General features: G+C 42.5%; 1 protein-coding gene across 1 annotated transcript in view; it reads left to right on the top strand.

Annotated features, from left to right (window-relative positions):
• Positions 1 to 280: 280 nt before the first annotated feature.
• Positions 281 to 22244, top strand: part of poc1bl (POC1 centriolar protein homolog B (Chlamydomonas), like) — a 35720-nt gene continuing 13756 nt past the window's right edge. The window contains exons 1-15 of the mRNA XM_083981538.1: positions 281 to 398; positions 3405 to 3856; positions 7331 to 7500; positions 9304 to 9493; positions 9641 to 9826; positions 9930 to 10047; positions 11701 to 11877; positions 13198 to 13329; positions 14073 to 14183; positions 15863 to 16015; positions 16112 to 16239; positions 17861 to 17888; positions 20739 to 21166; positions 21499 to 21668; positions 21988 to 22177. Of these exons, the coding sequence (XP_083837664.1) occupies positions 3471 to 3856; positions 7331 to 7500; positions 9304 to 9493; positions 9641 to 9826; positions 9930 to 10047; positions 11701 to 11877; positions 13198 to 13329; positions 14073 to 14183; positions 15863 to 16015; positions 16112 to 16239; positions 17861 to 17888; positions 20739 to 21166; positions 21499 to 21668; positions 21988 to 22177 (2567 nt within the window). The 5' untranslated portion in view covers positions 281 to 398; positions 3405 to 3470. The remainder of the gene's footprint in view (positions 399 to 3404; positions 3857 to 7330; positions 7501 to 9303; positions 9494 to 9640; positions 9827 to 9929; positions 10048 to 11700; positions 11878 to 13197; positions 13330 to 14072; positions 14184 to 15862; positions 16016 to 16111; positions 16240 to 17860; positions 17889 to 20738; positions 21167 to 21498; positions 21669 to 21987; positions 22178 to 22244) is intronic.

Genomic DNA, 22244 nt, shown 5'->3' on the forward strand with positions numbered 1-22244 from the left:
AGAATCAATAATTAGGCGTATTTTTCAACGAAATGTTTAGAGGTATTAGCGACATTTTTCAATTGTATGGCCCGTAGTAACACAAAATACTTATAATAACGAAAAATCATTCATTCTATATGAATTGTTCAATTGGCTATGTGTTGTACTTGCCGTGTAGCTGCCGTCAAACCTTTAGTATGCCCCTGTTGTGCTTTTATTGCGAAAGGCTGTACCGGAACCTCCTCGGTTTTTGTCGTTGCCATGACGCAGGTCAGAAGCCCAACGTGGAGGAGAGGATGTGGGTATGCTGACATCTGCAAGCCAGAGGTTTAAGTGCAAGACAACCGCAGACAGGCGGACAAACAACGGCCATAGCAACCTCGAAGAAAGTCCCAGACATGTAACTTTCTCTCAAGGTAAATACTTTTCACAGAACCAAGCCAGACTCTTCGTTTTCTTGTGGGAAATGTTAATTTGTGACTGTCACGCAATGTTCTTAGTTTAGTTTGCATGTTAGCGTAGTCGATTACTTGATTTGCATTTCCGACTCCGCTCGCTTGTTTACCCGTTAAGTGACACAGTCGTTCGCCTCGGGGGTTTGACAACGAAGTAAATGTGGACTTAAAAGTGAACAAAACGTCACTGCTTCGCTACTTTTAGTCGTTTGTCGCTGACGCTTTTTGGAAGTTGAGTTTTGTTTTTGGTATGTTTCTCCTGTGTCACTGCTGTCAGTCTACAAATGCGCTGTTAACCAAGGGATCGTCTTGAGATTTCACCCCCTCCGCTGTCTGTTGGACAAATTATGATCCTTACACTGATTCACTTTGACAGACCAGTAGACCTGTTGCTGAACTGTGTGTTTTGACGGCAGTCAGACCCGTGACACGGACCCACTACACTTGTCTCCTCAATCCCCAAATTGCCTTCAAACGCATTTGAATCCTCTTTCATTGTAGATCCGATCAAAACCAGACTAATGACGATTTCTGTAACTTAAAAGTTAGGCCTACATCAGTAATCCGGCCGATTTAGAGAGCCATAGGCTGACATTTCACTCAGTGTAAATGCAGACGACCGTGGGTGTTCATTTTGCTTTCAAGTTGAACATTTTTTGGCATCGTTTCTGTTGAAGTGACCCAGGAGAAGAGAATCAGCATTTCTCAAAGCTTTCTGTTTTATAACACTGTTCAAGTCTCAAGCCAACTTTTGAATTAAGCCTGTCATCAGTCACCACAACCTGGCTCCTTTGAAACACTCAGTGTCAGTGTTGTGTACACAGATTGTAATCAGCAAAGAGCTGTCTGAGGAGGAGCCACTGATCCACTCTCCTGGTTCTGTAACAAAATAAAATAGGGTGACGGGTGAGTGGGGAGTGTTGCTTTGTAACCTGTTCCACTAGTGCGTGCTGTATATTACGCATGTTACCACTATTTATCCTTCTCTTTTGACTTGCTGATGAGGAAATGAGCCGTGTATTGTGTGCAGAACAGACTATTCATTTCAGGCAAACCATGGAGAGGAATGTGTCTTCCTCCTGTGACACGCACTTAACCTCAGAGCTAACATTTGAGAATGAAGTGACATCAACATCGAGCATATTTTACTTCCTCTACATACCTGTAAAAGAGATTATCGAGCCATCTTTTTCCATCGCTCTCTCTTAAGTATGTTTGGGTGGTGGAGTGACACATGGCACCACAGATTGCAGTAGCAAATCTTATCCCTCACCTTCTTCTTTTTTTGTTTGTGCCATTCCCTCTCAAACCAGAAAAGTGGGGCAAGATTTAAGCTGCAGCCCTGCTGCTTGTTCCAAACAGCCCTCCAGTATGGCTATCGGATTCAGATCGAGTGGAAGGTGTGATGGACAGTCAATAAAAGGGGGTTTTGTCTGCAGGCGTCTCCATTTTGTAATCTCAGGACTCCCTAGTCTTCTGGCCCGGGCCCAGACTGGAGTGAAAAGGCTGTGGTGCTGCCTTGAAGAGCTCCAAGTGGAAACTGAGTCCCTTCTGACTTTGTAGCATGGAAACGTTCACTCTCCCTCATGCTGTTTTATTTCATCTAATTTTACCATCAGAAAAGTCAGATTATTTGCAAAAATAACTTTTTCTTTTGCAGTATTAGGAAGTAATCATTGGGCTCTACAGTGAGGAAAGAGGAGGGCTGCCAGTGTCTGTGTGTGGCTGCACATCAGTCATGATGCTAAATCTGTCTGGCACTGGCTGGCACTACTGTAAGCGGCACTGTGCTCTAATATTAATGCTACACAATTATGTGATTACATTCAGTTCAGTGTCAACGTGGCTATGTGCTCTGTTTTCACCACAGCCCTCTTTCAAATTCTGGCACGCTAAGCTGATCTGTCAGACACGAATGTCTAAATTGCTTTCTTTGTGTATCTACAAACCTCGGATAATCCTGTTTTTAAGGTAGAAAAAAAAAAAAAGGATCTGTCCTCGTCTAAATATTCCACCCAGGTTTTTAGGCAATCTCTAATTTTGGCTCAGTGGAAGAGAATGATAATCCCAAAATGAGGAACCCTTCAAAGAAGCCTAATTCCTAATCCAAATCTAAACAAAAGGCTTGTTGTTGTGCAAGAGCTTGGCATCCTACGTACATTGCAAGTATATTAACACAAAATTGATAAATTACGCTGTTGCATTATATGTTGGGAAGATTGCAATATTGTGACTGATGACATTGAATGTGATGGACGGAGTCAGACTCTTCCAGAAGAGATTACATCTGTAGCTAAATCTATTGCTTTTTTGTTTGTTTGTTTTGAGAGGAGGAGCATCAGATATGATCTTTTGCACACAAGACTTAAGCCCTCCGAGGTTGCTCTTAACATAACGATGCCCGCATGAACAAGCATGAGTCGACTGATTAGAAACTTCACATGACAAAATGAGTAGCATCACAGTAGCTCTTATTTACTAAAACTAAAACTACTCCGTTGCAGCGAGGTTCATCAGGTTAACACCACTCTTATTGGATTGCATCACAGACTCAATTTATTCAGTACATTACCGGACTGTAAGGCATAATTTAGCCTCTTCCATCTTTGTGATTTGAATTTAATGAGCATCTTAATGCAAGCGTAGGCATGCGATTATATTTATGATGCTGGTGTTGATTACCAGGGCTCTGGTCTATTGGAGCTGTTTCTCCTCGGGGCACTTGAATGAATTTAGAGTCCAACACTTTCTTTCTCGGGTTAGTGTTTAGACGAATAATCTCTTTTAATTGTGAATGTGGTTTGCTATATTTAAACATCATTCTAACAGGGAGAGCTCTTCAAGTTCACTCTTGAAGATGTCTCATCAGTGGTATTTACTTGGTGCCATGGTTACACTTGTTCCTTGTTCTGTTTTTTTGTCTCTGTCATGTTGAATCATATTTCTCTGTCTCTTTCTGTCCTCCAGAGACCCGTGTCCTGTAGGGCACCCTGCGGCTCAGCCTGTCACGGTGCCTCCCTGGGGCTCTCCATCATGAGGGGGCGTTGCTCTCGAAAACTGGGCGTGGCGGCCAAGGCTGGCTTCCTGATCTGGCTACTGTGGCTGGGCTACCTTTTGTTGGAACGCGCCTCTTTCCCTTCTGCCGCCTCTGGTGGGGAGGATGAGGAGGAGCACGATCTTCAGGCGAGACAGCTCTCCATAGAGGAGAGTGGTGCTAATGGGCAGCTGGCTAGGCCTTACTATGTGAAGCCTCCAGCAGACAGCAATTTACCGGGGGAGTGGGGTCGGGCCACGCACCTTACCCTGAGTCCTGAGGAGAAGAAGCAGGAGCAGGACACTGTGGAGCGCTACGCCATCAATATATTTGTCAGTGATAAGATTTCCCTCCATCGACATATCCAGGACAACAGGATGATTGAGTGAGTAGAGCGAAAAGTCATCCCAAAAAAGAAGGGGGCCCTTGTAGCTCACCTGGTAGAGCACCTGCTGTGCTAAAGTCCGGGGTCGAGTCCAGCCTGGCCCTTTTGCTGCATGTCATTCCCCCTCTCTCTCTCAACCCTGACTTTCCTGTCTCTCTCTTCTCTCGCTATAGGAATAAAGCAGAAATGCCCCCAAATGAGATAAAAAAAGAAGAATGACCCGTTTGTCACACACAGACCAATGACTAATGGGCTATGACAGCCAGTTGCCAAATATTGTTTCCGAGCAAATCTCTTATGTCTTATTGCTTGCTATTTTCTTTGAGGCTCCAGCCAAAACATATATGTATCTCTGGCCTTGAACACTGCATGGAGCTGATAGCTGTGCTGCAGCTGTGTCAGGGATAAATTACTCAATAGAGATTAAGTTGAGCTCTTTACTGGAATCAGTTTTCCACTGACAGTTAGAAACAAAGATGAAGGCTCTCATGATGCATTGCAGAGCTTACTGAAGCTGAACTGAAACTGGTGTAAGCAGCTCCCACCCCCCCAACGGATTTATTCTATCCAGAGTTGTTGTCCACAGCTCAGCTTGTGATGAAAAACAGGGTATGATGTCTTTTATTAGTAGTTTTTTTTTTTTTTGTATCTCTTACTGGCTACCACCCTAATGAAGCCCAGATGTGGTATCCACCAGTGTGGTGAGAACCATCATTTGACTGTGTTCAAGACCATGTGTTTGTTTTCTATGCCCTGGAGGGTAGCAGCGAAGCATAGAGTCTCTTAAGCAGAGGATTCAGGATTACGTTTGAGAGTAACCTTTTAAAGATTACTGGCGTTAAACATGTCATGTCGAATTGTCTCAAATCACTAACACAGAAAAACGAATCTCATAGGTCGCTAAGGTGAAAGGTGAAATTTTACCAGTGAAATGATGGCACTCCCGGAGATGGACTGATAAGAAGCTTTGATCTTCTCGCTGGGCTGAGGAATCTGCCTAGAAGGTGGAAAGTCAACCCCTGTGTTTAGTCAAAGATAGCAGTCACACAAGAGATATCATTATCAGACTCCGCCACTCTGTTCAGTGATTTAAAAAAAGGCCTGGCTTCCTGTGCAGGCTGTCAGTGTGTGACAGAGCATGATGGGTCTTTGCGGTGCCATTTTTTTGACATTCATGACAAGTTCAACTCCTCTCCTGCTGCCTGTTGCTGTCTTAGTGACTGGCTGTGAACCTGACAGAAAGTGGGAACAGAGGCACAGTGAGGAGTGTGTTGGCAGGGGTTAAGTTGGGTGTGAACTCCTGGTTGCGAAAGGTGGTATGTAGTTTTGCTATTGCTACACAGCCAGTGTTATTAACAGCTGTTTACTCATCACCAGTGTAGAAGAAACATTGTGAGATCAACATAAAAAACAAGTACCTACACCAGGCCTGGGTGGAGCATGTGTGGCGCTGTAATGCTGCCACACACAAACACCAAAAACAGAGAAGAAGGCGGAAAGTTCCCCGCTGTATTCAAACTCTAAACGTTATGTGGATTAAATGTTGACTGGGAGTCGTGTCAGTGATGATCGATGATGATTTAACAGGCGTGATTCAGCCGCAGTGTCCGAGGGACCGACAGTGTCATTTCTTGTTTTAAATGTGTCTCCTTTTTTATCGTTGCATACAACATGACAGGGAGAACGACTTCACACTCCCATGTTAAACAGAGGCTTTTCATGAAAGTGACAAATAACTGAATTTGAATTTGAATTTGAATTTGAATTTGGTTGGCCGTTGGTGTTACGTAACTTACTGTAACTTCTAATGGTGTGGCTCAGGTTATAGGTAAGAGGGGTGGGGGTATGACGTCATCGTTTCACAAAAGATCCGTTTGGGTGTCTACACAAAAATGCTGGGGTGGCGTTTTTTCACCCCCCCCCAAAATACAGTTTCCATCTGGACGAAAACGATAAAATACTTATGCAGATTAATTAAATCTGTATTTCCGTATTCGTGTGGACGGGCTTGAATACTAAGCGATAGTAAATCACTGTAGCATCCAGTGTGATCTGAGTTCAACATGAGAGAATGAAGAAGCAGCATTGATCAGAGTGTATATTCTACTGTTTTGTCTTATAAATGCAGTGATGGCTGAAGCTCACCACCAACCGCTCCTGGCAAAAGATCACATTTGGTGGCAGAGAAAACTTGAATATTGCCCATTTAGGGAACTCGTGTCCTTCATTGTTTTGTCTGCTCGTGTCACGGTGCATGTGCGTGACACAAGAAGACACAGTGGTGCTCTGTGTGCTATTTCTGAATGAACAGATCTTATTCACAAGTTAAGGGCTTGGTGTTGTGTGGATCATATGTTGTCCAGGCTTACTAAGAGAAATCATATCTATGCTGTTGTGTTGGAAGTGGCACTCATTCAATGAAGAACTTGCGGTCAGTCATTATGGGCTGTTATACATGGAGTGTGATTTGTGGATTGCGTCATTCACAGATGTTGCTGAATGGATGGTAAACAGCGCTCCTTCCTGTTGTTTATACTGTCCCAGGTGCGCTTGTGTCTCTGTCAGGCTTTATGCCAACAACTATGTTATGTGTTATGTTTTCCCAAGATAATTTATTCTAAGGTGTAATATGTATGTGCTTGTTGCAGTTCTGCACCGACTCCATAATTACATCAGTTTCCTCTTGGGAGCAGGTCTTGTGGCAGATTCACTTTGGACTGCTCTGTCTGTTCTCTCACAGTAAACACGTTGCTGCTGAAGAAATGGAAAATAGTTTATTTGATTGGTCGTGACTAATACTTGGGCATAACATATTTGTTCTAATCCTGACAAACTTCCAACCATGTCATAATTGTGGGTTGTTGAGCCTCTGGTAACAAAATTACCAGAAGTCATTCAGTCTGTGCCAATGGTTACACTCTCACAGTGTTGTACACACTGAGTCGCCAAAGTACAGCTTATTGTCTTTTCCTTCTCTCCCTCGCTCCATGACTGCTTTTGTTCTCATTCCATAAAGTTGTTGGATTCACTTTAATATTCATTCATTTTCATCCTTTTTTCCCTGTTCCCTCTGTTCTGCTCCCTTTTTGTCTCTGTGTTCCCAAGTCTCTGTGGTCTCTCCCAGAGTGCTGCTGTGGTATGTTGCTCATTGATGTGATACCCTCCCTACCCCCATCCATACTCCTGCGGCTCTTTATTGCTGTAATGACTGCCATCTGGATTAAGACCAGCCGCTGCCTCTTGCCACAGTAGAACTACTGGCAGCAAAGTTGCTGAAGTCCGTCTATGGCCAGAGTGACTTCAGCAAAGTTGCTGAGGTCACTCTGGCCATAGTCAGTCTTTAGATCCACTCAGGGAGCCATGTTTTATTGCTGTTTATTTTCTTTTATAAATATGTACTCTACATGTGTGCTGTTGCTTATGTCTACTCTTGTCTCTCCCTCCATGCGACCCACCTACACAAACATACTTAAGATGCCGAAGTAAGAAGTTTGACTACCGGCATTTACCCACCACCTCTGTGATCATAGCCTTCTACAACGAGGCCTGGTCCACCCTGCTGAGGACCATTCACAGTGTCCTGGAGACCACGCCGGCCATCCTGTTGAAAGAGATCATCCTCATTGATGACTACAGTGACCGAGGTCTGACACTCAACATTCATAGATGAACCAATGTTTTTTTTTCTTTCCTTTTTGTACGTAAAAATAAAACGGACAGAAAATGGAGTCTTTTAAGCTCCGAAACAAAGAGGACTCGACCTAGTTTAGTGAAGTGAACAAACCAAACCTTGGTTGTGCTTTGATTGTGTCACTTTGACAACGAACAAGGGAAAAAGACCCATGCAAGACTCTATATATAGACAAAAGATGTTATCTGTGGTGCCATGAATAAATAATGTGTCTAGCTGTATTCTGAAAGCAATTAGGAAAACATCCTCACAAACAAGTCAGGCAACATTCGCTTCATGATGGAGTGTAGTTTGAAGTTACTGCATACCAAACGAAATGGTTAGCTTTTAATTTGTAAATATTTACAACATATTATTGATTTGAATTCCATGTCATTCTTGAGTCTGACATGTTTCTATACATTGTTGGTATATTTATGTTAAAAGTTACTTAACAGAACTTACTTAAAGGTCCAGTGTGTAATAATTGGCAGGGTTTATTGGGAAAATCTGAATGTACGTACTACCCATGAATATATAAGTGTATAATCGCTATAAGATAAAAATTTGTTTGGTTTTCATAGCCGTATAATTACTGTACTCGACTCGTTTTTATATACATATAGCACCGCCATGTTTGTACGGCAGCCCGAACGGAAAGTCCAGCCCGAGAGCACGTTTCGCAAGTTTCGCGTTCAATAAACCAACTAAGAAGAAGTCGGAAGGAAAGAAGAAGGAATAGGAAACAGCAGACATATCGTAAAATGGTTTAGATCTTCACCTCATGGCTCCCTGCCCCTGAAATACTCCCAGTCATCCCAGTCGTGGTAAACAAGTTTTTTTCCCCCCATTTTACACACTGGACCTTTAACTTAATTAAGAAATATCACTCTCGACCTTGACATCAAATATGTATTACTCTCAACTCAAACGTCCACTCACTAGTTTTTTTTAGCTTCCGACTATCAGTTTCCATCAACAAATAGAATATCAAGAGAATGACACTACTTCATCTCAGAAACTCGATATAGGAGTAGCTGTCTTAATGGAATAAGTATTCGGTCCCAACTCGTCTAGTCTGTGTGTATCGCAGACATTACACCATAATGATGGCTTCAGTGAGCACTGAGCTGCCATGACATCATTTCCTCTTCTCTGACCACCCTGACCAATTGGAATGCCAGAAATGTCACTCCCCGAACAAGAACCGGTCGTGTGGACAGACAGCCACTGGAGAACTTGACAGTCTACTCTCATGTTTCCAAACTGGTTGAACAGGGTTTTACATACCAAGCCTCATTGTAACCTCAATCATGCTTTGTATATAAAATGTGTGTTCGTGTGGCCTCTCTGACATTGGAGTTTAGGAAACTGTGAAACACATTTGAGTAGGAATCAACCCATCAGCAAAGGTTTTAATGTTAAATCACTCTCAGTCAACTGTGTAGTCTTCCCAGTATCTAATTCTTTGGTCTTTCAGCCTTCTAATTAACTTAATCTGAGTCTGAGCCACACTCCTGAAAAGCTGCTGAGCTGCCGTTTACATCAAAAAAGCTCTGATGATGAATCATTGCAGGGGCGTTACCTGCCCAGCACCATTGACAGGGGGATAAAGTTTATAGCAACATGGTCAACAAATGTGGGCGCCTTGCTAGATGAGAATGGAGGAGAAATTGAATATTCGATTCAAGAGGAGACACAACTCCAGATAAAAGCAGTTTTTTGGTCTGCCTGCTTTGAATGCAGACAGTAATTGTTACTTATCTATTTGTGACAGGCTACCTGAAATCCCAACTAGCTGACTACATCAGTAATCTGGAACGCGTGCGGCTCATCCGGACCAACAAAAGAGAAGGGCTGGTCCGTGCGCGCCTCATTGGTGCCACCTATGCTACGGGTGACGTGCTGACGTTTCTTGACTGCCACTGTGAGTGCGTCCCTGGCTGGATTGAGCCTCTGCTGGAAAGGTGGGTGGACCAAATTAGATGAGCAAAGACACCAGAAACTCATTCTTGAAACTGTGCAAACTCGCCATGAACACAGAATGCAGGGCAAAACAAAAAAACAGAGTTTCATTTTTTGTCTTTTGCCTCCTGCCCATGCTTTGTGTTTAGGATTGGTGAGAATGCCAGTACCATCGTGTGTCCTGTGATCGACACCATTGACTGGAACACTTTTGAGTTTTACATGCAAACAGATGAGCCAATGATCGGTGGGTTTGACTGGAGACTCACCTTCCAGTGGCACTCAGTCCCGGAAGTGGAACGGAAGAGGCGCAAGTCTCGCCATGACCCCATCAGGTGACTGTTTGATACTTCATTGGGTCTTCTCACATGAAAGATCACTTTGTCAGATTGACACATGACCTTTTTTTTTTTTCTCCCTCATGCATTTGTTTTCCAGGTCTCCTACCATGGCAGGTGGGCTATTTGCTGTGAGCAAGGCCTACTTTGAGTACCTGGGCACATATGACATGGGTATGGAGGTGTGGGGAGGAGAAAACCTGGAGCTCTCCTTCAGGGTGAGTTCAGTGCAGGCCACAGCAGCACTTATCCACTTAGCAATTTGAGACAGTGAGCGGTTTTTAAAATGTAGGGAAAGAGTGACTAATGTAACTACAAATCTAGCAGAATCTCTTACTCACAGACAGAGCATCCATTGAATCGGCTTGTTTTTTTTTTTATCGTGTAATCATCATAGACAGAAAGATCAATAAATTGAGGTTTATCAGCATCTGATTAACAAAGGGAATTATTAGATCATTATGAATGCCCCTGATGGTTTTATCCAACCAATGAACATCTGACTGATCTTACAGTCTGTGGACGTACACAGTGTGAGAGACACATGTCAGTGTCAGATCGCAGTCAGCCATGGCATCTGAAACTACACCCTGATATTGGCTGATACCTTGTTGTGACATTGGTGTCGCTTTTCACTTGTTTGTGTCAATCAGATTGTCACAGATTTTAGCTATGTGTGAGTTTGCAGCAGGAACGTGCAAAAGTAAGAAACATAGATGGTGTGTGTATGATTTATAGTGTGTATGTGGTTGCAGTGTGAAGACGAATGGGCTGCTCCCCGTAGTGATGTGTTATGCATGTGGAAATAAAAATGCCTCTCACTGGGACTTAAACATAAATAATTTATGTTCAGTGAATTGGTTTCAAGTCTGCTTCTGGAGTGCTAGAAATAAATGGTGGGGAGTAAAATGCCTCTTGAATTAAGATGGAAGCAACTGTCATGTATTAGCTGGTTTGGCTATGTGATATGTGATGACGATTTTGCCTTTTTTAATTGGAACTGCCAAGTATTAAGAAATACCTTGTCAACAGCCTTTCATCCTTTAAGGATATTTGTTTGTTTCTTTTTGTTTTTCCACGGTGAAAGATCAAGCAATTATACAATGCAAATTGATCCCATAAATCAGCCGTATTCAGATGCAGTGGTATGATTTGCAAGAAACTGGGTGGATTTTCACAGTGAGGTTGAAGGGTAAAGACCACATCACTTTGTTTGTCATTCAGAGAGGATTCTTAGCACAGCTCAATCTGTGCAAATATTATCATTTCATTCAAAGGAAGGTGTGTGTTCTTCAAGAAAGGATTTAAGCCTTTATAGGTCTGAACAAAATAGCATCCGAGTATATCTTAGTTTGTGCAGAAGGGCTGTTCTTTCTTTTTGCAACTCACAAATGATCTACTAGTTTATTGGCAGGTATGTCAAACATGCGTAACAGACAAAGTCATAAACAAGAGCAATTAAGTTCCTAAGTTCAGTTGATAATGTATCTGGTTAATGATGAACACATCTGTGCTACCAGAACCAAATACTATAGCTACTACATGGTTGGTGGACTAGCAATGGGACAATAAGGAGTGATAATAAATTGAATGAACATTTGTTGCTGGTTCCATTGTGCTGACCTTTGTTTCATTGAAATGTAACATGGATCCTTTTTTATTAGTTGCTTCCTCTACTATTATTAATGATTAATTAACATTGAGAACCACTGCTCTATCATGGTGTGTAATACACATAGGGATCAAATAAACTTTTCTCTGTGGGCTTAGTATATAACCACAGAAGTGTCAAAGCTGTCTTCCATTTAAATATTAAAAAGGAGCAGGTACATTATGAGCATCTTATTCATGATATGTCATGTATTTACCAGGTGTGGCAGTGTGGTGGCAGCCTGGAGATTCACCCCTGCTCTCATGTGGGCCATGTGTTTCCTAAAAAGGCCCCTTATGCGCGACCCAACTTCCTCCAGAACACTGTGCGAGCTGCAGAGGTTTGGATGGACTCTTATAAACAACACTTCTACAACAGGAACCCTCCAGCCAAAAAGGTAAGGACGCTGACAGATGAAAGGAATCAAGTCTTGTTTCGGTTTAGCCTGGCATGTTGCTGTGATGCTGCCTGTAGCATCACATTTGGACAAAAGACTCGGCAGGCACTGAGCTCTGTCTTAATTGGCCTGTTACATGTTTGTGTTGTCATTCAAGCAGAGCTAAACTGAAGCCTTGTGCTGATGCCGTGTCCCGCCGAGCAGCACCATGTTACTATGCTACGAGGAATGGCTTATCTCTGATGTTAGATTTAGATGATTCATATGATATGATTCACCTGTCTAGGTGTCAACATATGATGAAACACTGTCGCTGTGACTGGGTCAAGCGGATGTGTGTGTGTGCGTGGGATACGTGTGGGATGCCTCTCAGGTTCTGAGTATTGCGCACCATCAAAAATTCATGTATCTCAGTTACACCTATCTGAAAAAAGTACATTATTAATGTCAGGGATCTTTGATCAAACAATAAATTACCTGGTCAGGGGGAGATTGAACACAGTACTGCCAGACCATGTAACCAGCTGCAAATCTATTAGGTGTATTACATAACAGAGTGTGGACAGTATTATTCATTTGGACTGATATAATATACTTATTTTTCATTTCATTTATTTTTTTATTTGTAACGGGACTCTGCGTATTCATGAACATCCAAAATGTAAATACACCAGATTTAGCTCTAGGCTAATTTCCATCCGTAGTCCCGCTGTTCACACAACAACAACAATTATGAATTATTTTCATTAAGTACTTGCTTATATAGAGTTGGTATTTGTTTTTAATTTTTAATATCTTGGAAAATGACATTTATTGTGAAGTGGCTTTACTGTTTTCGCTAAGAATTTTAAAACATGATTTAAATCATATTGATTTGTTTTTCCCCTATTTTCCGCTGTCCATCCCAGTAACATTTTCTACCTATTGTGATCTAAAGAGGCTGACTGGAGTACTGAGTTAGTGATGAAACAGTTGGGTGTGTCTGTATTTACATTTCACAGGAAGTTCAAGGGTGTGAGGTGTGTAAATGTCCGGACTTTGAGTTGCTTAAGGTGGAGTCTCACACTTCTGCAAACACAGCTATGGAGCACATAGTATGTATAAATGGGTGTGACTAAGTCAAAATCCAAAATGTTGTGTTGGACTCAGCTGTCACATCCAGGATATAAATATTTACTTTTATGGTGTGACCGATGCCGCAAATACATGAGAAAATGTCAAATGTGCCGCAAGAGAACAATGTGTATTGAACAAAGGCGAAACGTAGATATGAACTGATGACTTTTAGTGGCTTATATGTTTGTGCACTTTATTTTACAGGAAAACTATGGGGATATTTCAGAGCGGCTGCTACTGAGGGAGAAGTTAAAGTGCAACAGTTTCGACTGGTACCTGAAGAACATCTATCCTGACCTACATGTACCTGAGGACAGGGGGGGCTGGCACGGTGCTGTGAGTGTCTGCCATCTCTATCTGAACTCCACTTATTTTGATCAAACTGCTGCATCACTGTTTCATTTACTCTGATCACACTCTGAGCTAATGTGCACCCAGAACCTAAATTCAAAAGGAGATGGCACTGCAGTTTTTTTTCTGTTTTCATTAATTCCATCTATTTTGAGGCTGAAACGGGTTTCTGGGCATGATGGGGGGAAAACCTTGCTGAAATTGAGAAGGCTGGGCAAAGACAAACAAAAGGCTTTGAAACCCATTTGGACTGAGCTCAACATCATTATGATCCAGACACCTGAGGTCTTTTCTAAAAGAAAAAAACCCCCAAAGTTTTCTCTTTCTCAAGCCTTTACATCCAAAATTCCACAATCTCTCCATGCTGCTACTTGTTTCACATGGACAAATGTGGCATATTTCACAGGTGGAAATATTGGCATTTTGGTAGCAGAGAAAATGTAAAAAACACTGGTCATCTATTTCATATTGATTGCGTAATAGATGTGTCTTGATGTGGAAAATAGGAAAACAGCAGGCAAAAATCTGTTTTTGTTTCGAGGTGATATCCCGGAGACTCATTTAATCAGGAGACCTAATCTACTGCTCTCAGGGGTGCTGTTCTGTATGTGACCTGAGAGGCTGACCTGCCTGTTGAGGATAAAACCAGCCCAGACAAACCTCTTAGAGCAGTCACTATAGTGCAGCATTTTAATTTTTATTGATATTTATTGCTCTCCTCTCCACAGCTGCGCAGCTCAGGGATACATTCGGAGTGTCTGGACTACAACGCTCCAGAGCACAGTCCTACAGGTGCCCACATCTCTCTGTTCGGCTGCCACGGCCAGGGAGGCAACCAGGTACACTAAGCATTTCACACCTCGTTTATTCTCTCTCTGTCCGTCTCTCCCCATCTCTCTCACACGCGCATTCTCTCTTGTCACAATCTCGCGACCCCTCTCAGCCCAGTGGGAGACTTATCTTAAAATGTCAGCGCTTTCTGTGAACTCCTAAAACGAGCTGCCACAGTTGATTCAACGTCAGAAAATTGCTCTCTGCTGGTGTGTTCAGCCTGATTCGAATGTAATGAAGAGAAAAACTAACTTTGGTATTGCGTCCACATATAGGCTACCCCAAAAAATAGTGAGCAATTGAATCACATGTCCTCTTAACCTGAATGCCTGCAAGCTGCGGTGATGGATGGTTTAGTGAGCGGCAGATTATTTTCCTGTGAGGATGTATATTTAATGTAGGGAGTCAGGCAATAGGCAGAGCTCCTTTCTGTGAATCTCCAACCTGCTTGATACTCTGATTACCCCGCTGATGCACCGCATCAGGTGTCCCCAGCCACAAAAAGCACCATGTGTGACTGAAAATCAATGTTTGAATGGCTCACTGCTGAAACAAAAACCTTAGGGCCCTTTACTGCCTCCCTCCTGCTCCCCCTACCCTGGCCCACATAAGATCCAAGTTCCATTTAAAAGATACATGAGCCTCGCAGGCAGAATGAATGGCACAGCCTGGGTAAATAAGTTTGAAGCCAGACACAGGGGCCCCAAGTGAGTCTTTTATTAGAAACAACCATTACAGGCCCCAGTGCACCTGAAAGATGTATGAGATGTGAAGAGCAGGATGGGGAAGTATGAAGATTGATTACCTGACCCTCCGTTTAACTGGTAGCCAAGGGGATTGTTGCATCTTTTGTCCCAATGGGCCAGGATGTTGAAATGACAGCAGAAAGGGGAGAGATGGGTTTGTGTTTATGTGTGCGTGATTGAGAGGACCATGGCCTCATCGTCACTGATGCGATCCCTTGACACATGGAGACACGCCACACAACTAGCCAGGACCTGATCCCACAGCAGAGCAAGAGAAAAACATCCTGTAATCCTAGTAGAAAAGAACATGCCAACATGTAATGTGCTTTCTGAAAAGCTTTCTGAATAAAGAGATATTAAAGAGGAACTATGCAAGTCTGGTCGCGTTTCCGCTGTTTTGCTAACCCTCGTCCTGGCCATGTGCATTTGTTTACAACAAAGCCGGTGAGAAATCAATCAATAGAGCAGTAGATAACGTTATATATCATATACGATGTTACAATGTCTATATTTGTGTAGTTTAATCTGTCATACACAAGAGATTACAGTTCATGGGGTGCATTTGTGTCGAGCTGGGACACTGGGACAGTGGCCCCGATCTTGCAAAGTTGGTTTTCAGCCAAGTGACACGCACGTGGAAGGCAGAGAGCCTCCATTCTCCCTCGTAACAAGTTAAGCCATTTAATAAACCATCACAATTACTCCAAAGCTGTTTGATTAAGGTAAAAATGTAGCATGGTTAAGATATAAATCCTGCATAGTTCCTAGAGAGAGATGTACCACAACACCTGAAGAGGAACAGTGTTTTTAATGAGTCATTACTGTTTTTAATCTGAGTCATTACTGTTTTTCGCCACTTGGGTTGCTTTCAAAAGAAATTTCCTATTGCAACAATATCCATGTTGCAATAGCCACCTAACCAGCTCTTTCTTCCACTTCAGTACTTTGAATACACATCTCAGAGGGAGATCCGTTTCAACTCTGTGACAGAGCTGTGCGCCGAAGTGCCAGAGGGTCAGACCACCATCGGGATGAGGCACTGTCCCCGTGATGGGGAGCTCAAGCCTCCCAGTATCATCTGGGAGTTCAGACAGGTAAGGGGACGTGCACATGCATTACGCCACATGACTGTGTTTCACACATTTCTCATCGAAACCTTCACTTCCATTTCCCCCTCGAATCTCTCTCAGGACGGGACCATTTACCACCCTCATGCAGACAAGTGTGTGACGGCCTACCGCACAGCAGAGGGCCGCGCAGACACCCAGATGAGGCGGTGCAATCCAGGAGACAAAACCCAGCAGTGGAAGTTTGAGTGGTAGGGGGAGGAGGAAGAGAGAAAGTTGCAGGAAAACCTCAAGTGGCCTTCTTTGACCATAGTGCAATTACTAAAGTGGACGTCTACTCCGCTGCTCCCAATTCTGTGGCTCTCTCCAAGTCTGCACTCCATTTGAATGGGAATGATGAGCAAATTAAAGATGGTGAAAAGTCACTTTAAGCCAATGGTTCACCCAGTTCAGTACTTTTATGCCCATGAGAATGACTGCAGAAGTGCAGATTGTTGTGGAGTGAATGAGAATTTTCAAGATGAGGTTTATTCGGTCCTCTTAAAGGGACCAGCTCAACTTGAGACTTTTATCTTCACGTTGCTTTCATCCAAGTGCCTCTGCAACCAAAACAGAGTTCAACGCGCACCTTAAGTGTTATTATAAGTGTCTCATGAAAGCAGTGAAACCGGTTTGACTGTCCAGCACAGGAAGAACAAGTGCCTTTCAGATGAAACAAAGAAAACATATTTCCTGGAAGACTAAATGCAAAAAATCATGCTGCACTACAAAGGATCACCTTAATGTGAGAGTAATATTAATTATTATTGTTAAATTATCATGCTTAATTCTTTGGTTGTGGGAGAAAAAAAAAATTTAAAGATGGGCTGCTCAAAGAAGACATGCCAGGAATTTTAAGGTCAGCAGCATTTGGCTCCAAACCATCTTCATGCTAACACGCCTCATCATGTGAGAGAACGGGGAGAGAGCGCTGTGGTCATACGGCCAGTCAAGGCCATCAATTCTGTCTCTTGCCTGTGGAGCCAGTTTCATAGTTTGATGCTGCCTGAACAAGACTTGAAGCAGAAGCATGCACTAAGTGCAATTTGCCCCAAAGGGCTTAGTGAGATGACAGGAATGTTGTAATCTATTCTTCCCTGTTGTGTAAAATTAACAAGCCCTTTAAACCCATCACTGTGCCTTTGACAGACTGTCATCCTAAGAGGAACACGTTTGTGCCGAAATGAAATGTGCCAGTGGATGTCAAACGTATTTAGAGCATTTTAAATGCTGCAATCTAGAATAACACTGGCTTGATGCACTTGATATTATTTAGTCACAAAAAGCCTTAAAGGGAGCGCCTGTTTATTTTAATATTTCAACTTGGCTGTGCCAGAATGTTTTGTTAAGACTCCTGTGTGTCTCCTGTACTTGAAACGGCATCAGAAACACTCCTGTTTTGTTTTGTTGTTTTTACTGAAGACCCCGTCAGTGTTTCTACTGGGATGTAAAGACAAAGAGATGCAGCGTAAACTGTTGAAGTGTTTGTTGAATAGCAGCTGTATTTGCCGTAGACTGCTTTATCAATGAAAAACGTTTGGTCTCTGTGGTCTTTTGAATTCACAGAGGGGATATTCACACTAGTCAATGGATACAGTGGATAAACATGTACGATGGCTCCTGTTTTGTGTTACCTTTGTAAATAATTTTTTGAAATAAGGGACCAGAGGGGGACACTCAAACTACTGATAATGCAAAAGGGATGATGGTGATGATTACTTGATATGAAGAGGAGGAGGACTTAAATAAGATAAGATAATTGTCAGGATAATTGAAAAAATAAAAAACTAACCACAAATGCATCTTCTTTTTGCTGTCTCTATACACACTCAGCATATTGTACTGTGAAACTATCAGAACGGTAAGCAAAGTCCTTACTTAAACACAGCAATGAAGTGAAAACCAGACATAAAAGCTGGCTTACTTTTCAAATGCCAAAGTTTTAGCTACAACATATAACAAACATGTTAATTTACTTGGGGCTGTGGCATTTACTGAAAAGCTTCAACCATGACGCTCACTCCCTGTTCCTCTCTACAGACTGTATAAAATAAAAAGAAAAAAAGAGTCAGACAGCACCCACAGTCATGTGGCACCACCTACTGGCAGGTAAGCAAAAAAACCAAACAATAACTGCCACAAAATCTGGCAACAGGGCCAAGATGGAGAATATTTTCTTTGGTTGGTGAAGGTAATAATAATCTTGAGGAATTGAGACAGTATTACAGCAATAAATTATTTTAAATATTCTGGCAATATTAATTTCTGTGTGTCTATGGGCTCACCAAATGAGTGATAAGCTGGATTTGGTGTGTTCATTACATGAAAAATGGTTCACTATTACAATCATGTGAGTTTGTGTTTTGAATTGAAGTTTTGCACTGCTGTAAACACTCCTAACATCACAAAGCCTGGAATGGGTGTGCATGTGCATGATCTGGAAGACAGCTTTAAAGGTAATACTTTATATCAACACTATGAATGTAGTTTATTTTTTACATTTCTTATAGTCTGGTCTTGATATCTGAGGGATGATTTTGTGAAATTAATATAGAATAGTATATAATCTTCTATATATAGAAGGAGGGATGTGCAAACAGTGTTTCTTTAATAATGGATGAAGAGAGGAAGATACAGTGGAGAACATAAAGAGGTCCAGATTGAGCTCCAAAGAAGTAGAAGCAATTGTCAGCATTAATTTGGCCACAGAAAAAGTGAACAGTCTCGTCTGGACCTGTCTGTATGTACTATTTCTGTAATATTTTGGTGTAGCTGTTGTAGTCCTTGGACCCTCCATCACCTTCACTCGATCATTCCTCCTCTAGCACTGAATTCCCTTTAATCCCTTTCACACATTAAGTCTTTAGTTGTTTTTTTGTCAGGGATCATACTTTAGGGATTTATAGATCTCTTGATGCTGCAATTGTTGCTTTCCATCCACTCTCCCCATGTTAGTCATAAAATCTTTTAGGTGCTTTATCTGTTGCCTTGACACAACCAAGCAGTCATCAACCAAAGTTGCACAATTTGGCATCAAGCAAGGACTTGTTTGTATGCAATGCACAATGAAATGAGTCAGGTAGAAAAATTGGAGCTGTTAGTCTCGTCTTATTTATTATTTGCCACATATATAGCAGCCTGTGGTGAAGTGACAACAGACGGATAATATGCCAAAGGTTGGTTTATTTATTTATTTTTGTAATATTCCTGTGAATAAATTTGCACCAAATATCTGTTGCATGGAAAATGTTATCTGTCATGCAGTCCTAAATGAAAACGCCTTCATGCATTAACAGCAATATTGTGTCTCTGACAGACACGACAAGCCCATTCTACCGTGGCATATTACAACACTCCGGGTGACTTGTTGCCTTCCATTGTCTCTTTGTGGTTTTCACAATATGGGTACTCGATCAAACAGTATGCCACTCAAATTACCTTCTCGCCTTGAATGATCACTTTAATAATTTAGCATTTTAATTTGCTTAAACATACATTTTGTGTCAGATTTCATTACTGGTGTCAAGAGTTTTCATATCAGTTTCATATGAGTGACAACTGGCTTCACATGAAATAAGACTATAGGTAAATCATTTCTATTGGGTCCTGGGTTCTTCCCGGGTCACTCACACTAATAGAGTCGCACTGTGTTTTTCTTTGGCAATGTGTTAATAATTGCTCAAAAAGATTTACCTGAAGACATACAGTAGTAGGCTATTGTATAACGGTAATCTCCATTTCCGGATGAACTATTTTGCCTTAAAAAATAAAAGCGTAATTTGCCTAAAAAAAAAATGTTTAGGCTATGTGAATTTGACCGTTCTTGTAAAATGAAAATTAATGAAACAGGCAAAAGGGAGAACTGGGCTGGACATAGCATGATACAGAATGCTGACAACCATGCATTCAACATTTAGCATGATTAGAGACTTAAAAAGGGAATAAAAAATATAAACAAAAGTGGCGATATCTGTCTTAGCTAGCTGAAGAAATAGTACTACATGGCAGACAACAGCCTTGACGCAAAGTTTATCCCTGAATGCCCTTTTGCACATTATCATGGGCGCAAAGTAATTATTATAGACTGTGACTGTGCTTTAATTTACTGTGCACTTGAATAAAGCGCGAGGCAGACATTTATTTTGAAATTCACACACCGGAAACGCAGTGGCTACTTCAGCTGACTTGACACTTCTGTCTTGAACTTCAAAGCCAGTAAAAGTAGCATAACTGGGAGGAAAAGTTTAGCTTGCTGTGATAACATCAGCTGGTAACGCCGCCTACTCATCAAAGGCAGTTGTCGGATACAGGTTATCACTCCTTCATCTGGAAAACGACTCGACATTCGCCATTTTTTCGCTGAAAAAGTAAACAAAATAGCATCATAGATTTGTTTTAGTGCCCAGCGGGTAGCTACAGGTTGTGCAGCTAGCTAAGCTCAGGAGATAATTAATCTGAGTCATTGCGTTAATCACCGTTAAGACAGCCGAAGGGGCGGAGGGAACCACACAGACGGCTGTCGAGATAAACGTTTTAACGTTTCTGACCGCACATAGTAACTGTTGCTGAGGGGCAAATTGTGAAAACTCTCGTAAACGCACATTGATGCCGTAAAAAAAAAAAAAAAAAAGTAATAAAAATATGCGGGATAAACTTAAAGTCGTTACACGGAAGCGTGATAAGGCTGCTGTGAGTGAAGGCGTCACCTCAGCTAACGGAGTGCTGCCCTGCGGGGCATGAAACCTCCACACGGCTGTGCACCGAGGAAGGGAGCGACACGATGGCACCCTGCGGAAGAAGGAGTCGACTCAAGCTGTATTTCTTCCTCTTTGGTGCCACTCTCCTCGGGTATCTGATATTTTTCCGACACAGCTCCGGGGACGTGAACGCGACAAATCGACGAGAGGCCCCCGCTGCAGTGGAAGAAGAGGTGGGAAATGAAGATCTTAAGAAGCCCGTGTACGAGAAGCCCCCCCTGAATTTAAATTCCCTGGGCGAGATGGGGAAAGCTGTCAAACTGAATCTGGACGGAGAGGAGAAAAGAAAAGAGGAGGAAAGCATCAATAAGAATCAGATTAACACTTATGTCAGTGATAAAATATCGCTACACCGCAGGCTGCCGGAGAGATGGAACCCGCTGTAAGTTACTGGAAATACCATGATTACCCTGAAGTAAAGTTAAGATGTGTGTCACAATGTGGATCTCACAGCAGAGTGAAAAGGACAACTCGGTAATTGCTTTTGAGACATGGTTCTGAGTTGCAAAGAGTTATTTGCTGATGGGGTGGAGTAGTGGCTGTTGCTTAGGCCTACTGTAAATGGAAATGTTTTATTAGCCACTGAGTGTCATTATCCAGTGGTATTTACGTTTACGTTTGCTGCCCTTTCCAGTATGTTCAGTATGGAGCATCCTGTGTGTCACACCTCCACTAACTTGTTCTGTCACCTAACAGTTCAATTGTCCTTTGTAGTTGCAGAGAGCTGAAATACAATTACAAAACCTTGCCCACAACCTCCGTGGTGATCGCCTTCTACAACGAGGCCTGGTCCACCCTGCTGAGGACGGTCCACAGTGTGCTGGAGACGTCCCCCGACATCCTGCTGAAAGAGGTTGTGCTGGTGGACGACTACAGCGATAGAGGTACAAGCACAGGGAGACTGAGACAGACAGTCGGATGGACAGGGGGAGCGGCATGTGGACAGGCAGGCTGGCAGACTGACACTCACAAAGGACAGAGAAGTTGTCAGAGAAACACACAAAGAGACATCCAGATAGGTGGCAGGAACAGGTGGCAGAGAGAGTGGCAGACTGACATTAGAAAAGCCAAGCAGATACACAAAGTTGTGTAAACATTAAGACGTGCCTTGGAAAATATATTTTGGACACACACACAGTCAGAGTCGTAACATGTTTTTATTTAAGATGCCTCATTTGAGTTTATTTGTTTAATTTCTTGAAGATTATCTGAAGGACCCGTTGGAAAAGTACATCTCAGGATTGAGGAAGGTGCGTCTGATTCGGGCCACCAAGAGAGAGGGGTTGGTGCGGGCCCGGTTACTAGGGGCTTCCATTTCCACGGGGGATGTGCTCACCTTCCTGGACTGCCACTGCGAGTGTCACGAGGGCTGGTTAGAGCCCCTGCTCCACAGGTGAGGAAACCTTCAGGCAGAATTTTGGCAGTATACGTTTTTTAGGAATGCTGTCAAACCATGGCCT

Source organism: Trachurus trachurus, assembly GCF_905171665.1.
Source record: "Trachurus trachurus genome assembly, chromosome: 11".
Taxonomy (NCBI): Eukaryota; Metazoa; Chordata; class Actinopteri; order Carangiformes; family Carangidae; genus Trachurus; species Trachurus trachurus.